The following is a 19,071-nucleotide window of genomic DNA, read 5'->3' on the forward strand; positions in this document are numbered from 1 at the left end:
GAGTCTAGTGACCCCTAGTGTCACATAGACCCTCGGTGGGTGGTTGTGCAGACTGGTAGAAATAATGAGGCTGGGAGCCTGGATGCCCGGGTTCCCCCCCTCCCAGCGCTGGGAGGGGAGTGGGGTCTCGGGGCTCCGTGAGCCCGGACACCTGGGGTCTCTTCGGCCTGGTGGGTATAGAGCGAGGAGGTGGGGTGCTGGGAGCCTGAGCTCTCTCCAGTGAGGGGGGCCGTGAGAGCAGTGGGCCTGAGAGCCCGGACACCTGGGTTCCTTCCCCATCTGTGGGTGGCAGTCAGGGGCTGAAAGCTGTGACTCAGTGTTTCTCTTCTCCCACATCCTGCCCCGCCCCCTGCCCCAGGCTGGGGGGCTGCGTAGCCCGGATGTGGGTGCCAAGGGCAGGGACCTGCTGCCTGCCTGGGGGTGGGGGGGGGTGGGCAAAGACGAGCTCGCTGCCTCCTGGGGACCCCACCATGAGGATCTCTGCCCTGCCCGTCCTCTGCCTCCTCCTCGGTGAGTGTCCCCAGGCCCTGGGGAGAGGGGAACATGGGCATCCGGCTCCCAGGACCCAGGCCCCTGCCTTCCCAGAGCTGCAAGGGACCTAGGCAGCCGGACTCCCAGGCCCCACCATTCCCTGTTCACCTGATGCTGGGGGCGGGGGGCATGGACATGACTTGAGGGGGCAGGTCACAGCTGCTAGCTCAGCTCCTTTCCTCTGTCTCTGCAGCAGGTGCCGCTTGGGGCCAGGAGATGGGTGAGTATGGGGGGCTGGGACACACACGCACATGCACAACCCACGAGTCCGGGACCACCCTCCCTCCCCCGCAGGCAGCTGTGGCTCCTGCCTGTCCCCGGACCTGCCACTCATTGCCGGGATTGTGGCCGGGGATGTGGCTCTGACACTGCTCATCGTGGCCGGTGCCTATCGCTGGGGCCAGCGCGACCGCCCTGAGCCTGGGCAGAGTGGTGAGAGCGGGGACCCAGGTGTCTGGAAGCCCGGAACTCCCCACCCCACCCTGTCCTGGGGACCCAGACGTCCGGGAGCCCAGACCCCCCCACCCCGTCCCACCCCATCCTGGGGACCCAGGCGTCCAGGAGCCCAGACCCCCCCCACCCCGTCCCACCCCATCCTGGGGACCCAGGCGTCCGGGAGCCCAGACCCCCCGACCCCATCCCAGGGAATCAGGCGTGAAGGAGCCCAGAGACCTCCATCCCATCCCACCCCATCCCGGGGAACCAGGCGTCCGGGAGCCCAGAACCCTCCACCCCATCCTGGGGAACCAGGCATCTGGGAGCCCAGACCCCCCCCCCACCCCATCCCAGGGACCCAGGCGTCTGGGAGCCCAGACCTCCTGGGACCTACCCTCCTAGCCCACCCCTCCCATGGCCATGTCCCGCCCACTCCCGGGACCCCCATCACTTCCTTCCAGCACCGCCCTCTGGCTGTGGCCACGCCCCCTCCCAGCCCCGCCCCCATGGGTGTAGCCCTGCCCCTTGCCCCCCTGATCCTGGCTCTCTCCCCACAGATGGGATCTATATGAATGTGCCCGGGCGCCTTGGCTGAGCCCAGCGTCCTCTGCGGCCCTGATCCGGCCCCCAGAGTCCCCTGCTAGGATCCCCCCAGTCCCAGAGGGGGGCTGCGGGGACCCCCCAAAGCAGCGGGGGCTCCTTGGCTGCATGGAGGACTGGGTCTTGGGGTCCCCCCCGAGCCCATATAATGGGGAACCCGAAGGGAGGGGGGCTGTCAATCAAAAGGGAGGGGCGGGGCCTGGTCCAGGGGGACGACTCCAAGAGGGAGCAGGGGGGGAGGGTTGTAGGAGGGCTTATACCCACCCCCAGTCTGCTTGGTGTTGCTCCCATTAAAAACCAATGAGGACTGGAAGACCGTGCTGTGTCACTGGAGGCCGTGGCTGTGTTCTGGGGGTGCCCCCCCACATCCTCTGGGACCCCTCCATTGCTCTGCACCTGCCCTTTGGACCCCGCTATTTTCCCCTACCCACTTGGGCCCTTCCACCCGCCCTTTGATCCCTTCACCACCACCCTGTTTTGCACCCCTCCATTCCCCACCTTTGGACCCTTCCATCTTCCCCCCACTTCTTTGGACCCCCCCATTCCCTCCTGACCACTAAGAACCTTCAATTCCCGCTTGAGCCCCTCCACCCCTGCCCTGCCCCCTTGGACTCCCCCATTCCCCCACTTGGACTCTTCCACCCCTCCCCCTTTGGGCCCAGACACTGGCATTTGGGCTGGGGGGGGGGTAAGGAATGCCGCTGAGGCTCGGGAGGAGCAGGGGGTGCTGCATGTAATGGCAGCTGGCTTATGGGTGCTGGGATGCAGCCACCTCCGGGGTGGAGCAGCCCCATAGAACACCCCCTATGGGCCCTATAGAGATAGGGCTGGGATCAGCCAGCTCTGGGGTGGGACAAGGAGCGGGGACAGCCCTGGTGGGGCTTGCCAGCTGCTTCCTGCCCATCACTCCTCCCACATCTGGGCCCCAGCTGCTCCTCATCTGGTTCCTGTTATTGGCCCGGCTTCCTGCCTCCACCACCCCTTCATTTTCTCCCTTCTTCCTGCCAGGCTTGGGGGGGTTAGGTCGCCTGGGATTTTGGGGAGGGCCTCTGTTCTGACCCCAAGCTAGAGGTTGGTCTATGCCCCCCAGCCCCAAATGGTCTGTTCCCCCCGTACTAGAATGGTTTGTTCCTCCCCAGCCCGAAATGGTACTGCCTTGACCGGCTAGCTCTGTCCCCCCCCGGCCCGAATGGTATCTCCCGAAGCGCCCCCTCTCAGAATGGTCTGTCCCCCCCCATTGATGTATCCCCATAGCCACGAACGGTATCTTCCCCCCCCCAACTAGAGTGGTCTGTCCCTAACTGACCCCTCCGAGCTCCGAATGATAGCGCTCATCGCCCCCACCCCCACACGCTACAATGGTGTGTCTCAGCCCCAAATGGTATCTCCCTAGCGGAACCCAGATCTGTCCCACCACCAGCCCGCAATGCTATCGCCCACCACACCGCGTCTTCACTAGAATGGTTTATTCCTCCCCGCCCGCAACGGTATCTCCCACAGATTTCCACCTCCGCCCACTAGAATGGTCTGTCCCCTCAGCCCCGAATAGTATGTGCCTTCCTAACCCCCTCACTAGAATGGTTTGTCCCCCCCACGCCTAAATGGTATCGTCCCTGCACTACCTTTAGAATGATCCACCTAGCCCTGAATGGTATATCCCAGCTCCCCCCTCCCCAGTGGTCTCTTCCTCCCGCCCCGCCCTCGCAGCCCCCCACAGTGGTCTCGCCCAATCCCCCCCAGCCAATGGGCGCGGAGCTGCGTGGGTCGGGGGGCGAACAGGAGCCAGCGCGAGCCGGAGCGGGACCAGGTGGGGCCCTGCCGTTCGAGCCCCGACCCCCCCCCGCCGGAGACCCGCCGTCCGAGCCCCCCCCCCCCCCCGCCGGAGACCCGCCGTCCGAGCCCCCCCCCCAGGATCCCCCACAGGGACCCTCCAACCGGGGACCCAGGTGTCCGAGCCCCCCAGAACCCAGGCTCCTGGCTCCCATTCCCCCCTGCCTCCCCCCCGCCCCCGGAGATCCCTGGCGCCTGGGCTCCCCTGTGATAAATGCCCCCTGGGGGGGCAACATCCTAGGTATACGGGGGCTGGGGGGGGCAGTGGGTTGGGCTCCGGGACTGGGCATGCAGCCCGGGCCGCATAGCTGGGATCCAGATGTGTGTGGTGCTGCCCAGCGGCTGGGCGCATGCGGGGCAGGGGAAAACCCCACTCCCTGTGGGGTTTTCTACGTGGCGGTTCTCCTCCTGCTCCGTCCTGGAGCTGGCCGCGTGGGACTTCCGTCTGGTGTTCTGTGTGGCTGGTCCCAACTCCCCCACCCCAGAGCTGGCTGCATCTCGGGCCTCCAGGAACGCTGCCCTTGGGGGCATTTTATGGTGGCTGTTCCCCAGCAGCTGCACCCCACAGCTGGATGCATGTTGGTTCCAGAGATGCCTTCCCTGTGGTGCTATGTGTGGCCCTTCCCTTCTTGCTCCACCTCAGAACTGGCTGCATTTGAGGCTTTCTTTTGTGGTGTTATATGTGGCCAGTCCCCAGCTTCCCTGCCCCAGAGCTGGCTGCATCTCAGCCCCCAGGAAGTCCAGCGTGGGGAGTGTTCTATGTGGTCCCCATCTGCACCCCAGAGATGGTGGCATCTCAGTGCTGTGGAAGCCTAGCCTAAGGGGTGTTGTATGTGGCCCATCTCCAGCTGCCACACCCCAGAGATGGCTGCATGTTGGTTCCAGAGATGCTTTCCTTGTGCTGTGTTATGTGTAGCTAGGTTACCTCCGGCTCCATCCCAGAGCTGCTGCATCTCTGCCCGGGGAAGTCCAGCCTGGGGGGTGTTTTATGTAGCTGTTCCCCACTCGCCCCACCTGAGAGCTGGCTGCATCTCCACCCCAGTGTGGAAGAGAGCTGCCTGGACACCTAAGTTCTCTTCCTGGGAGAAGAGTGGGGCTCCACTGATTAGAGCTGGGACCCCTGGGTTCTTTTGACACTGGGAAGGTTGGGGGTCCATCTGCCTGACCGGTTCAACCGGGGCAACCCAGGCACCTGGGTTGTTTCCAGCTCCGGGAGGGTGGGGTGGGGGTCCAGACACCTGGGTTCTCTCTAGGGGGGCAGTGCAGCAAAGACACTGGCCCTTTAAGACCCGGGTGGATTCAGCTGCCTAGCAACCGCCTCTTGTCGTCTTAGCAACAGGATGCAGTGGGGGGGGGGATGCTCTTGGGCCCAAGCCCAGGAGATGGGGGTGTTCTGGGCTGCCTGACCCCTAACCTTTGACTGTCCTCCCCTTGGCAGGTGCTGTATGGACCCAGGGCCGGGCCCCCAGGCCTGAGGTGAGTGCTGCCCCCTCCCCCCTGGGGCAATTACTGGGAGGCATTTAAGGTGGGGAGGGGCAGAAGGTTGCATCACCACTGTGAATGTGGAGGAACCAGTTTGGGGAGGGGGGAGGACACCCAATGAACGGAGGCATCCAGGTGGGTAGGGGGGAGGGGAGGCTACCCAAAAAACCCAGGCAAAGGTCGGGGAAGGTGGGGGTGGGACGGGGGGGCGGGGCAGGGCGGGGCGGGATGCCATCCAAAGAACCCAGGCATCTGGGTCCGCCCACAGCCTGGGGGAATTTAACCTGCTGCTTCTTGCTGAGCCAGCCCCTGAGCCAGCAGGTGGGGAGCTGGACGCCTGGGTTCTCGGGGGGGCAGGGGGCTGGGACTCGTGGGCTCTTGGGGGCGGGGGGTTCGGGGGGAGAGCAGGGGGGCTGGAGCCTGGAGCCTGGAAACCTGGGTTTTCCGGGACAGGAGGAGGGTGTGGGGGTGCTGGGAGCCCGTGTGCCTAGGTTCCCTCCTGCCCTTGAGGGTATGTATATGTTGGGGGCATGGGGGGTGTCCGGACCCTGGATGCCTGGGTTCTGGGGCCCCGCAGCACCCCATTAACCGCTTCCCTCTGCAGGTGGCCATGCCCAGCTGACCCCCCACCCCCGCGATGGTGCCGGGCCGGGCACGGGTGCTGCTGGTGCTGCTGGGGGTGCAGCTGGTGCTCCTGGGGCTGCTGTACGGCGAGGGCTCGCGGCGCCGCCTGGCCTACCTGCTGGGCCTGCTGCACCGTGGCAGTGCAGCTGGGGCCCCCCCCGGCGGGGTGGGGTTTGGGGGGATTCTGCCTCTGCCAGGCAACACCTCTGCCCCACCCGGCAACCTCAGTCACCTGGTCCCACCCCTCGGTGACCTGCCCTACTGTCCCCGCCAGTCGCCTCTGCTGGGTGAGTTCCTATGGGGAGTGGGGGGGCAGGACACCTGGGTTCTTTACTGAGGTGGGGGGGCGCCAGGACGCCTGGGTTCTATGTGGGGGGTGCAGGACCCCTGGGTTCTACAGGGGTGACCAGGGTTCCTGGACACCTGGGTCCCCCCTCACCCCTTTCCCCTTCTTTCCCCCACAGTGGGCCCGCTGCATGTGAGCCTGGCACCAGGGCCGGCACTGGCAGGGCTGGAGCGTGTCAATGCAGCGGCAGGGGTGGAGCCAGGGGGGCGGTGGCGCCCGCCCTCCTGCCTGGCCCGCAGCCGCACGGCTGTGCTGGTGCCACACCGCGGGCGCGAGCCCCACCTGCGCCTGCTGCTGCAGCACCTGCACCCACTGCTGCGGCGCCAGCAGCTGCACTACGGCCTCTACGTTGTGCATCAGGTGTGCAGGGCCCAGACACCTGGGTTTTCCAGGAGCAAGGGGACCCAGACACCTGGGTTCTTCGGGAGTGGCCCAGTTGGGGGCTTGGGTTCCCTGGACGTCTGGGTTTTCTGCAGGGCCGGGACTGGGTTCTCTGGAGAGGGGGTCCCAGACACCTGTGCTCTCCGGGGGCAGGGGACTGGGTTCTCTAGGACTAGCTGGGTAAGGGGCCTGGGTTCTCTGGGCGGTGGGGTGGGGGGCACAGGCTAGGATACCTGGGTTCTCTGGGGGGTGTTGAGCGCTGCCTTTTGCTGGGGATGGAGGGGGCCTGAACACCAGGGTTCTCTGCTGTTCATCCCCTGCCCAGGCTGGGAACGAGACATTCAACCGGGCGAAACTGCTGAACGTGGGGTTCAAGGAGGCCATGAAGGACGAGGACTGGGACTGCATCTACTTCCATGACGTGGACCTACTGCCTGAGGACGACCGCAACCTGTACGTGTGTGACCGGCACCCGCGCCATGCTGCCGCCGCCATGGACAAGTTTGGCTACAAGTGCGTGCATCCCAGAGCTAGCCAGGGCAGGGAGGGGAGGGGGTGGTTTCTGTTACACCCAGAGCCAGCCACAGCTGGGGGTGCTGTTCTACCCAGCCGCTGACATGTACCACCTTGGAGTTGGCTGCAGTCGGGGGTCCCTGTTATGTTTAGCCACCACTGTTATATCCAGCCGCTAGTGCAGGGGCGGGCAATTATTTTGGGCAGAGGGCCGCTTACTGAGTTTTGGCAAGCCATCGAGGGCTGCATGACAAGCAGCCAGGAGCAGATAAAAAATTTAGAAAATTAATATTTAGGGGCCCTGAGGGCTGGATAGAATGGCCTGGTGGGCTGTACCTGGTGCATGGGCTGCATTTTGCCCACCTCTGCACTGATGTGTGTGCCACCGCAGAGCCAGCTGCAGCTGGCAGAAAGGGGGATGTTATATCCAGCCACTAGTGTGTCCTGCCCCAGAACCAGCCACAGTAGGAGTGGGGAGGGACTGTTATACTCAGTGGCAAGCTGTACCCCAGAGCCAGCTGCAGTCTGGGGTCCATTATGTCCAGCCATAGTAGTGGGGGGTGGGGGCTGTTATACCCAGCTGCTAGTGTGTCCTACCCCAGAGCCAGCCGCGGGGGAGGGGGGCTGTTATACCCAACCTCTGACATATATACCATCCCAGAGCCAGCTTCAGCCAGATCGGCCTGTTATACCCAGCCCCTGATGTGTCTCACCTCGTAGTCAGCTACAGCTGGAAGGGTCCTGCTATAACTAGCTGTGGATGTGTCCCACCCTAGAGCAAGGTGCATCACAGTGTTCATTTTCTAGCCAGCTGCATGCCAGAGCCAGCTGCAGTCAGGGGGTCCCTGTTATACCCAACTGCAGCTGTGGGGCGTGTTATACCTACCTTTGACGTGTGCCACCCCAGAGCCAGCTGCAGCCGGCCCTAGAACCAGTCCCACCCTAGAACCAGCTGCTGCTGTGGGGACCTGTTATACCCACCCCAGAGCCTGCCACAGCTGGGGGTGGGCCTGTTATAGCCAGACCCACCCCAGAGGCAGTCGCACCCTGGGGTCCCTGTTTATACCCAACCCCTGACGTGCATCTCAGCCCAGAGCCAGCTGCATCTCTGCTCTCGGTCCCCTTTCCACTCGGCCGCTGCTCCATCCTAGAGGCTGCTGCGTTCATGGGGAGGGGGATGGGGCCTCTTGGTGCCACGCCTCCCCCCATGCTGACCACCCCCACCCCCCACAGGCTGCCCTACAAGACCTACTTTGGGGGGGTCTCAGCCCTGACCCCTGAGCAGTACATGAAGATGAACGGGTTCCCCAACAACTACTGGGGCTGGGGGGGCGAGGACGATGACATCGCCATCAGGTAGGGGGCAGGGCTTAATGGAAGGGGCGGGGCCTCGGAGGGGTGTGTCTAGAGGACCTAGTTATTTAGGAGGGGAAACTGAGGCAGGGCAGCAGTAGTGTTGGGGAGGGAGGGGACCCAGGCATCTGGGCTCCAAGTTCCCCCCTCCCCATAGCTGAAGAGAACCCAGACATTTGGGCTCTCATGCTTGGCCGGGAGGGGGGGGGCTGCCTTGGGATGTGGGGTCTGGTGAGGGGGAGGGGGAATACTGGGTCCCCGGACACAGGGGTTATTTCCAGCTGTGAGGGGGAAGTGGGGCCTGGGGCAGGGAGTAACAGGAGCCTGGGTTCCCTCCAGCTTTTTGAGGGGCGGGTGGATAGTGGAATCTAGCGGGGGTACAGAGACCCTGGATGCCTGGGTTCCCTCCAGCTCTGGTGGGGTAGTGGGGTCTAGATGGGGGCAGGTTGTGGGAGGCCTGGGTCCCCTCCAGCTCTAGTGGGGTCCCAGGTGCCTGGGTCCCCTCCAGCTGTGGGGGGTCCACGCCCCTGTTCCCCCAGGGTTGCGCTGAGCGGCATGGTGATCTCACGCCCGGCGCTGGCCGTTGGCCGCTACCGCATGATCAAGCACGGCCACGACAAGGGCAACGAGCAGAACCCCAAGAGGTGCTGGGGGCAGGGCTTGGGGGGAGGGGTGGGGCTTGAAAAAAGGGGCAGGGCTTATGGGGAAGGGTGAGGCCTAGGGGAGGAGGGATTGGGGTTTGTGGAGTAGTTTGGGGCTGGGGGCAGTTGAGGGGAGGGTGTGGCTTGTGGAGGTAGGGGTGGGGCTTAGGAGGGTGCAACTGGGAGAGAAGGTGGGGCTAGGGGAAAGGGGTGGGAATTGGGCCAAGAGAGAGGGTACCTTGTTGGCAGAAGGGGCAGAGCTTAGCCTCCTCCCCATAAGCCACACCCCTTTCCTCCCCTGCCCCTCTTCCCTAGCAGAGTGGGAGGGGCATCATGTGGGAGGGGCTTGGCTGGGGTGGGTTCCATGGCAGGAGGTGGGGCTTGGAGCAGGGCTTTCCTAAAGACCAGATTAGGCAGGGGTGGGCCTTGGTCAAATGGGTGGGGCCTAGGGGGGGAAATAAAGCAAGGGGTAGGGCTTAGTGGAGGCCAGGGCCTAGGTTGGGGGTGGGCAGGGCTTGGCCTGACCCCGCCTGCTGCCCCCTCAGGTTCCATCTGCTGGCACGGACGCGGCGCACATGGCGATTGGATGGGATGAACACCCTTGAGTACCGACTGATTGCCAAGGAGCTCCGCCCCCTCTACACCAACCTGACCGCGGACATAGGCCACCCCACGTGACCCCTCCCCGGAGGGCGGGGCCAGGCCTGGCTTCCCTCATTCCCCACATATCCCCAGCTCCGAAACCAAAGAACCCAGGGGCACAGGATCGGGCCCCCAGGACTGAACTGCTGGGGTGAAATGTAGAGGGGGGGGTCAGAATCCTCCCCTCCCTGCGAGCCAGGCTTGGGCCCTTTGGGCTGTACCATTAAGGGTTAAGGATCTAGGCCTCTTGGACTGTACCACTGGGGATAAAGAGGGAATTAAATGCCCCCCCAGCCCAGGATTGGCCCCCTTGGATTGTACCATCTGAGTTTAAGGGGGGGTCAAACAGGATTGGCCCCCCTGGACTGTATCACAGAGGTTTAAGGGGGAAATCATCCCCCGCTATCCTCAAAGCCAAGGATTGAGGCCTTTGGACTGTACCACTTGGGTTGGGGGTGGTGGATCAGACTCCTCCATAGCCCCTAAGGGGAAGCCTGTGGGGCTGTACCACTAGGCTAGGGGATGGATTTGCCCCCACCATTTTCAGACCTTTGGCTTGTACCATTGTATTCAAAGAGGAGGGGGTGGATGTGCGCCCCCTGGGAATTTACTATTGGATTGCAGAATGGGGCCTTTTGGCCTGTACCATTGGGGTTCATTGAGGGGGGAGATGGGTCCCCCCTAATATCTTTCCCCAGGACTTTTTATACTGGGGTCTTGTAAAAGGAGGGATTGGGGGGCAGGGCCTGTGCCCCAGGGGGTGTGGGCAGGGAGGCCCCGCCCCCTTTCCTTTCATATTAAAGTGCAATTTATTTTACAGCACTGCCTGCCTGTGATGTCATGCCTAGGGGGCAGGGCCTTGTGACTCCCAGGGGGGTCCCCCCCAGAGCCAGCTGCATTTTGGTGGCTGGGGGGAAATCCCAGAGGCCTGGTTTCTCTGGTGGGGAGAGAGCAGGGGGGGCTTGGATGCGTGGCTCCTCTTAAGGCTGGGGGATGGACCAGGAAAGTTTGGAGGCTTGGACGCCTGGGTCCTCTCCAGATCTGGGTGGAGGTGCTTGGTGGGGATGCTGGAGGCTTGGACGCCTGGGTTCCACGCCTGCAGGCTGGCCCGAAGGTGGTGCCTGAGCTGGGCCCTGTGGCTCCCCGCCCCGCACTCCCAGGCCCTTCCTCTTTCTGGGTTTCCTGTCTGTCCTCATCCGGCCTGTCTGCCCAGCCCCAAGGGACCCAGGCATCCAGATGGAGCCCCCAGAACATGCACTTCTCGGTGCCCTCCTGGCTTGGGCACTGCTGGGTGAGTGTCCCCCACCCCCCCACCCCTGCTGTTGCCCCTCACTCCCAAGCTGCAGCTCCGTTCTTGCCCCTCACTACTGACATGCAGCCCCCTACCCCCCTCTTGGGTGTGGGGCCAGGGGCAGGATGAGGCGGGGGAAGTCCTGAGACTTCTCCTTGGGGTCTTCATTTCCAGGCCTGTGGGGAAACTGAGGCATTGATGAGCAGCAAGGAGAGAACCCAGGAGTCTGGGTTCAGCCCGGCCTGTTCTAGCCCCCCCACCCCCAGCTCCCACCGCCCTCCCAGAGGGAGCACCTAGGCATCTGGGATCCCAGCTGTGACCCCCCCCCGGGCGCCATTCATCCAGTCTAGTTTGGAAAGGGGAAGTAGTGGCTGGGTGCGGACAGACAGGAATGGCGGAGGGGGCCAGGGGGCTGTGGGTTGGGAGTGAGGGACGCCAACGGGGGGGGGCGGTGTTGGGGGGTTACCTAAGTCTTACAAGTGGATAACAACGTACTACTGCAGTTGAGAGAGAAAACTCAGGCATCTGGGCTCCAAGCTCTCCCTGCTCACCCCCAGCCCCACCTCCTCCCCAGTCCAGCATTTGGGACTCAGGCTGGGGGGTGTTTCTTGTATCTTCCAGGCTCTGTTCATGGCCAGCAGGGTAAGTAGCACCCCCCGCCCCCTTGTCCTGGCCCCTCCCCTCCAGCTCAGGACTATATCACCAGGCCTACTTTGGGAGGGGGGGGCAAGGAATGGGCCCCTTTTGACCTGAACTACTGGGGGGTGGGAGTGGGTCCCCCCCTGGCCTGGCTTGCAGCCCCTTGCCCCCAGCCCCACCGGTGCCCCTCAATCCTGACCAGCCCCCTGCCTCCAGCCTTCCTGATGCCCCTCACATGCGACCTGCAGCCCCCTGGCCCTTTATACCCATATCCTGCCCCCCAATACTCCCCTGATCTGTACCCCGCGAGCCATCCTACTGCCTCCCTGACGGTGCCTGTGCCCATAGGCTGCACGGGGTGCCCGGCACTGAGCGGGGGAGCCTTGGCTGGGCTGGTGCTGGGGGACCTGGTGCTGACACTGCTCATTGCCTTGGCCGTCTACTGCCTTGCCACCCGCTGTCGCCTGCCACCCAGCTCTGGTGTGTACTGGGGGCTACTGGGAGGGTGCTGGCAAGGCATTGAGACCACTGGAATGGACTGGGGGGTACTAGTGTTTGCTAGGCCGGGCACTGGGGGCTACTGGGATGGGCGGGGAGGGCATTGGGGTGGACTGGATGGGGCACTGGTGTGTAGTAGGTGGAGTATTGGGGACACTGGGATGGATGAGGAGGGCAGTAGGATGGACTGTGGGCACAGGTATATTGGGTGGGGCACTGGGGGCTCTGGGATAGACTGGGAGGGCACTGGGGACTACTGTGCGGATATTGGGATAGACAGAATACTGGGGGGCTATTGGGATAGAGTGGGGGTACTGGGGTGAACTGAAAGGGTACTTGTGGGCTACTGGGGGTTACTGGAAGGCACTGTTTTAGGGTAGGGTGCCCTGGTGAAGTCCTGGGATAGACTGGAGGGTGACTGGGGGACACTGGGATGGATGGGACACCTGGGTTCCATGTGTGGGTACACGTCGCGGACATCTGGGTTCTGCAGGTTGCTCACCCCATCCCTACCTCTCCTCCTAGGAGACATGAAGAAGCCATGCGCCCCCGAGGTAGAGTCCCCATACCAGGTAAGTGCACCCCCTGGCCAGGGAACCCACTGGGAGGAGCTCTTCTGTGTTGGGGGGGCATTAAGCTAGATGGGGAAACTGAGGCACGGCGCGGGCTGGCCTTGAATCAGCGGGAGACAGCACCCAGGTGTCCGGGCTCTCACCCCCTTTCTTCTCCCCAGGAGCTGCAGGGACAGCGCACGGACATCTACAGCAACCTCAAGGGCCCCGGAGCCACTGGCAAATGAAGACCCCGGGCACTTCCAGGGACCCCCGCACCCCCCCAGTCCCACCACGGACCCGAAAGGCTCCATCTCCCCCCTTGAATCAACTAGGCTGGTCAACCCAGTAACAGGGATTCGATCTAGTCCATCTTGGGGGTCAATTTGGTGGATTTTGAGCAAAAAAAATAGACCCCCTCCCCTCATAGCTGTATTTTTCAACTTTTTGGTTTTATTCTCCCCCACCAAATCAGGTCATTTTTGAGCAAGAAATCTTTTCTCTTGGTGCTTTTTCTGAGGTGTTTTTACTTGAATTTAACATTTTTGGGTAAGAATTACCTGGATCGTTACTTTTTCCCTCCTCATTAACATTTCCAGTCTGATTTCCCTCAGAATTGGGCTTTGTCGTGGGTTGGAACGTGCCAGAATTGTCATTTTTTAAAAACATTTTTGATATAATTGAATATTTTGGGCATGGAGTTGCCCATATTTCTCATTTCTCAAAATTTCTCAGAATTCCTGGTATAATTTTCCTTGGAATTGGGGTTTTAGCTGGAATTTTCTTTACTTATGTCTGTTTGGGGTTTTTTTTTTTATGTTAGTGAGAATTTAGCTGGGGGTGGGGGATGAACTTTTTTGTTTTTTACGTTAAAAATCCTGGAAAATTCTGTTAAATTTTCCCGCTACATTTTCCTTCAGAATCAGGCTTTTTGGGATTTTTAAGAGGCAAAAATGGTCTTTTTTGCAGATGCTTTGACTAGAATTTAATGTTTTTAGCAACTGTCTTTATTTGGTAGTGTTTTCGCTCAAAATTCCTGGTATAATTTTTGTCCACAACTAGTTTAGTTTAAATCATTTTCTGTTATAATTATTGGTTTTGGGAGGATTAGAAATTGCCTAAGTTGTCTTTCTGGGGGGTGTTGTTGCTGAAATTTAACTTTTCTTGGCAAATTATTCCCATTATTGCTAGTGTCTTCCCTCCAAATTCCTAATATCATTTTCTCCAGAACTGGATTTGTAGCAGAGTTTTCCTTAAGTGTCATACTTTTGGGGTTAGTTTTTTTTTTTTTTTTTTTTTTGCTGTTATGGCTAAAAAATTAGCATTTTGGGGAAAGAAAAACCCTTTCTTCTGTTTTTTTTATTTCACCATTAAAATTTCTGGTAAAGTTCATACCAAAATCAGGCTTTTTTGCATCTCTTTTAGGGTGTTGTAAGCAACTGTTCTGATGATCCCTCTCCACCTCAGAGCTGGCTGCATCTGGGCACTGGGAGACCCCTGTCTCCCTCCATGCAATATTATATGTGGCTGCTGCACCTCGGTGCTGCAAGACCCCTGCCCCAAGAAGTGTTACATGTCCCTGTTCCACCCCAGAGCAGGCTGCATCTGGGCAGTGAGAGACCCCCCTCCCCAGGCACTCTTATGTGCCTGCTCCACCACAGAGCTGGCTGCATCTTGCTAGTGGGAGACCCCTCCCCGGGTACTGTTGCATGCTGCTGTTCCACCTCAGAGCAGGTTGCATCTGGGCACTGGGAGTTCTCCTCCCCAGGCATCCCTGTTATATGCGACTGCTCTACCCCAGAGCAAGCTGCATCTCAGCCCCTCGCTGATGCACTCTGCAGCTCCAGCCGCAGGCCCCGAGAGGCCTGGAGGGGAAGTGCCTTCCTTCCGCTCCAATAACTGGAAACCGCAAGGCAGCCCAGCTCCCCGCAGCTGGGAAGAACTCAGGTGTCCTAGGTCCCAGCTGCCCCTGCTCTCCCCCCCTCCCCCCCGAGGACCCTTAATGGCAGGGACTGGGACTGTACCCACTGCCCCTGGGACCCAGAGACGGGGTGGTCCCTGTGCAGGGCATGCTGGGAGTTGCAGTCCCCTGCTTCCCCCCCTTCCTCCCCCCGCCGCGAGATGCATGCTGGGGTGAGCTCGCGGTGCATGCGGGGATAGGCTGCCCACCCCATGTGTGCGCATTGTTTTGTGTGCTCTGTGTGCAGCGCCGAGCACAGGTAAGGGGGGGGGCTAAGGACCAGGAGTGAGGGGCAGCAGGAAAGCTGGTGGGGCAGGGGCTGCGGGTTGGGGGTGAGGGGCAGCAGGAGAGCTGGGGAGGTGGGGGCTGCAGGTTGGGAGTAAGGGGCTCTGGCAGGGCTCGAGGGGGAGTGGCTGGGCAAGAAGTGGGGGGTTTGAGGTAGGGGGTTCATGGGGGGTTGGGGCACCAGAAGGGGGAGGGGCTTGAGGGTTTTGGAGGGGCCTGTTCATCACATCTCTAGCCCCATGCCCTAGGGGGGTGAGCAGCTATGGGCAGAGCTTGCAGACTGGGGAGCTGTCAATCAACTCTCTAACCCCACCCTCTGCAGTGTGCAAACATGGGGTGGGGCTTACAGAGCTGTGGGGCTGCCAATCATCTCTAACCCCGCTTCCTGGTATGGGCAGCCCTGGGGTGGGCCTTATGGACTTGGTGGCTGTCAGTCAGCTCTCTAACCCTGCCTCCTGGTGTATGCAATGATGGTGCAAGCCTTATGGATTTGGGGGGCTGTCAATCACCTCTAACCCTGCCCCGTTTCTCTCCCCCACCCCAGCACCCCCTAGTGGAAGAGCTGCAGGGGACCCGTGATGGCGCCAGAGGCGGCGGCAGCAGAGAAGCCGCCCTTCTTGCTCATGGAGCTGATTGTCATGGTCCTCCAAGACAGCCCCGGGCAGCGCCTGACAGTGCGCGGCATCTGCGAGTCCATCACGCGCCGCTTCCCCTACTACAGCCCAGCCCGCCAGAGCTGGCAGAACAGCGTGCGCCGCAACCTGCACGTCCACTCCATCTTCCGCCGCCTGCCTGCGCCAGGCGGTGTCCCACGCCGCGGCTACACCTGGGCGCTGGACCTCGCCTCCCCCGACGAGTACTCAGCTGACGACTTCTACCTCTGGCCCCCGCACCACCCGGCCCCGGAGTCGCCCACCCGCACCCCGCCATCCCCCCCGCTGGCCAGGCCTCCCCATGCTGCTGCCACCGCCGCGGTAGTGAAAGGGCAGGGCACTGCTGCGGTACCAGGAGGGCAGGTTTAGCCAGGTCCGAAATGCTGCAATGGACATCGGGAGCTTCTCAAAAGTGGACAGTTCCCACTATTTTCCACCCCCTGCCAGGAACCCCCAGACCACAAAGCTGCTGAATCGATGCTTGGTTAATTTGGTTTCTGTTGAAAGCCGCCTGCGCCCACTAGGTTGCTAAATCTGAAACTTTCAGGATTTTTCATGGAGGCTTTTTCTGCATCATATAAGAGTTTTCAAATGTTTGCTCAGGATTATTGAAAAGTTTAGGCTTCGATTTTGTCCCTAGGGGAAAGGCGAATTCTTGTCCTGGCTTCTTTTCTGGGGTTGCCCAAGTTGGCGGGCAGGGAGATCTGGGGTTGCCCAAGGATGGATGGTACCCCACAGGCAGGGAGATCCTTTAGCAACACACTGATCTTTTACTACACTAGGCCCAATTGAACATTAGTGCACATAATGGGGAGCAGGGGAATTATTTTGGGGTCTTTATGGAACTTGCCATGAAATCATTGAAAATGAGCTGAGTTCAGGAAAAGGATTATTTTTTGCAAGTGGCCTTCCCAAGCATTTCTACAACCACGAAACAAAGCAGTATTAAAAAGGGAAAAATAAAGGCTGTGTCTACACGTGTGCTTTGCTTATTTTAACGTGCATTAAAGCACCACAGAAATCCCTCTAGCTAATGCACATTAAAATAAGCTAATGCACATTTTTCTAGTTCTTCACAATGGCGGTACTAGATTTAATGTGCATTACCAAAAGCACACCTATTCAATGTGCAGATGCGCCCAAAGATGTTAAGAGACCAAAGATTTTTTGGGGTAGATTCTGTGGGTTTTGGGGACTTTTGTATCTAAGCTGTTTTTGTTTTACATTCACTGAGTGGCATTTTTATAGCTAGTTTGTTATTGGTATAGTTGTGTACAGGGTGTGACATGGATGAGTTTGAATTTGGGGAGCGGGGTGGAGCATTTCAACTCTTCTCCCTGCCCCCATCCCTCCCCCACCAAAAAAGGTTCCAAACAAAAACATTGTACTTCTAATAGAAGGGCTGAGGTGCTGTTACACTGTGTTATGTTTTATGACTTGAAATACATGTTTGTTACTTTATCATTAAAATTGACCTGCCTGTGGTATTTGTTTTGAATTTTAAAGTTGTTTTTTAGGTATGACAGAAGCTGGACTTTGGTTAACGGTCAGTGCATCTATGCATGCAATTGAAGGAAGGCAAATACAGGTAGTAAATTTGCTGTGCTGTAGATTTGCCGCACAATAAGTACCTGCATATGTAGACAGTGATGCTTTGCTTTGCTGCGCAGTAAATTAGTCTACTGTGCAGTAAAGCATCTCATGTAGACACGGCCAGAATGTGACATTTTAATTTCTTCCTTTGGGTCTTTTGCATAATATCACTAAAACATAATTTTAGGAGTTATGGTACATTTTTGTTTGGGGAGACGCTGTTTGCTAAAGCAAGTGTGAGTGTGTGAGAAATGTGTATTTTTGCTAAAGTGAGCATGGCAGAAATATGGATATGTTTGCTAAAGCAACAGCATGCGTGTGTGTGTGTGTAAGAAATATCTTGGCTAAAGCAAGGGTGTGTGTGCAAGTGTATGAGGAAGAAATATGTCTTCCTAAAGCAAGGGTGTGTGTGTGTAAAATTTTTGCTAAAGCAAGTACATGTGTGAGAAATGTGTGTTTAAGATTTCCAGATTAGCTTGTCATGCTGTAATGGAGGCCTAAAGCACTTGTGCAACAAACTGTTCCAGTGTTACGTTTGCATGTCAAGTATAAAAACAAGACAAGGTAGCAAGAGGCCTCTGCCTCCTATCACCCTGGGATTTTCAAGGAGGTAAGTATTCTGATGATACACAGAACATCAATATTTGTTATAACACACGTATTTATGACAGGAAAACTTGTTGTAACATATTTATAACATAAATACTTGTTATAAAAGCACTAGAGAGGGCTGGGTAGGGAAGTGTTTTGCACTGCTTTTGATTTGACTCTGGCAGCCCATCTACGTGACCCTATCACTGTAACTTTTCATGTGTTTAAATCATTCTCTCTAGGTCTTTGCTGATTCCTTTTGAGAGAGGACTTGAGCTTCCTAAAGGCCAAAGTGCTTTTCTGCTTTTCCCATGCTTTCTGCTCCCAAGCCAAACAATATAAATATAGCTCTGGCTGGGATGGTCTAGATGGGGCTGGTCCTGCTTGGAGCAGGGGGTTGGACTAGATGTCATCTCCTGAGATCTCTTCAACCCTCATGCTCTATGGATGGATAAGTCAGGGGTGTGTGTGTGTGGAGGTATGTGGGTGGGTGAGTATATAGAGGAATGGGGGTGTGTGTGGGGGTGTGTGTGGAAGTATGAGTACATAGGGATGGATGGATTGGGGTGGGTGGGTGACAGTATATATGGGGATGGATGGATGGATGGGTGTATGTATGGGGATGGATGGATGGGTGGGTAGGTGGATGGAGATGGATAGGTGTGAATGGATATGGGTATGTGTGCGTGTGGGGAGGTGAGTGGGTGGATGGATGAATGGATAGCTATGGATGGACAGGCACAGCATGCAAGCCACTACTGTTCCAATGCTGGCATTTCACTTTCAGCTTGTTTGTTTTCTTGACCCACGAAAACAGACTCTTTTCTAAGGGAGAACATTTCTTTGCTGAAGTAGCTTGACCCCTTTCCACATGCACCCTTTGTCTTGCTGATTCCGAGAGGTCCCCTGTCATTTTGAAAGCACTCCCCGGACAGAGGAAGGTACAACTTGGTACCAGCAAAGGGGGGAAAAAAAGAGAGGCCCTTAATACTTCTTCAGCTTCCTATAATGCTGTTTGGAGTGTCCCCTTTCCTGTAAACTGAGGCAACTCCCTCAATGGATCCAGGGAGAGCAGTGGACAGGACATCAGCACCATAATTAGACTCCTGGCGGCCCCAGGTGAACTTTTAATATTGAGCCCCTCTTCACCAGAGATAATCACGATAATAATCAGACATCAGGGAAAAAAATACCATTTTCAGACCCACTTTCTGTTCAGGTCCCAGTTCACCCAAGTCCATGTCCATCTCTGCATGATACACCTTGACTTCAGTGTAACACCACCATGGGGTGCTAACTGCTGCTAGTGGCAAAATGTGGGGTCCTGGGGCACCACCACCTATCCTTTTGGGTTCCTTTGGGCTAATGAGGAACCTCAGGATCCTGGTACAGGGATACTTCCTGTAACAGCACAGGTAACTATTTACAGTATTTATTATTCACAATATATCTAGGTGTGCATGAATTTATATTCAGATCTTTGCATACACGCACATCTGTATATTTGTGTACATATACCGCTATCTATTCTAAGGTTTAATTCGTAACTCAGTAAACATATGGAATAGTCCTAATGAACACCACCACTGATCAATATGTGACTTTATCATGTTCACATATAGGTAGGTGATC

General features: G+C 58.3%; 2 protein-coding genes across 6 annotated transcripts; both read left to right on the plus strand.

The window, feature by feature from the left end:
* Window positions 1–371: 371 nt before the first annotated feature.
* Window positions 372–1,967, plus strand: HCST (hematopoietic cell signal transducer). The gene is made up of 4 exons (XM_090052628.1): window positions 372–510; window positions 725–751; window positions 826–963; window positions 1,524–1,967. Exons 1-4 carry the CDS (start codon window positions 381–383, stop codon window positions 1,559–1,561), a joined length of 333 nt encoding a protein of 110 aa, XP_089908754.1. The 5' UTR covers window positions 372–380; the 3' UTR covers window positions 1,562–1,967.
* A 1,291-nt stretch (window positions 1,968–3,258) lies between these two features.
* Window positions 3,259–16,739, plus strand: LOC149861647 (beta-1,4-galactosyltransferase 3-like). 5 transcript variants are annotated; one of them, XM_090052543.1, is made up of 13 exons: window positions 3,259–3,373; window positions 4,835–4,872; window positions 5,483–5,789; window positions 5,967–6,208; window positions 6,555–6,742; window positions 7,976–8,098; window positions 8,635–8,739; window positions 9,282–10,669; window positions 11,291–11,311; window positions 11,657–11,788; window positions 12,332–12,378; window positions 12,540–14,576; window positions 15,147–16,739. In XM_090052543.1, exons 3-8 carry the CDS (start codon window positions 5,516–5,518, stop codon window positions 9,412–9,414), a joined length of 1,065 nt encoding a protein of 354 aa, XP_089908669.1. In that variant the 5' UTR covers window positions 3,259–3,373; window positions 4,835–4,872; window positions 5,483–5,515; the 3' UTR covers window positions 9,415–10,669; window positions 11,291–11,311; window positions 11,657–11,788; window positions 12,332–12,378; window positions 12,540–14,576; window positions 15,147–16,739. The 5 variants fall into 5 exon arrangements, with proteins under 5 accessions (XP_089908669.1, XP_089908668.1, XP_089908671.1 ...); XM_090052542.1 differs by having other exon boundaries at window positions 9,282–11,788; XM_090052545.1 differs by lacking the exon at window positions 8,635–8,739 and having other exon boundaries at window positions 9,282–11,788.
* Window positions 16,740–19,071: the final 2,332 nt, after the last annotated feature.

Source organism: Crocodylus siamensis, chromosome 6 (genome assembly GCF_052110815.1).
Source record: "Crocodylus siamensis isolate JL-2025a chromosome 6, ASM5211081v1, whole genome shotgun sequence".
NCBI classification, from domain to species: domain Eukaryota; kingdom Metazoa; phylum Chordata; order Crocodylia; family Crocodylidae; genus Crocodylus; species Crocodylus siamensis.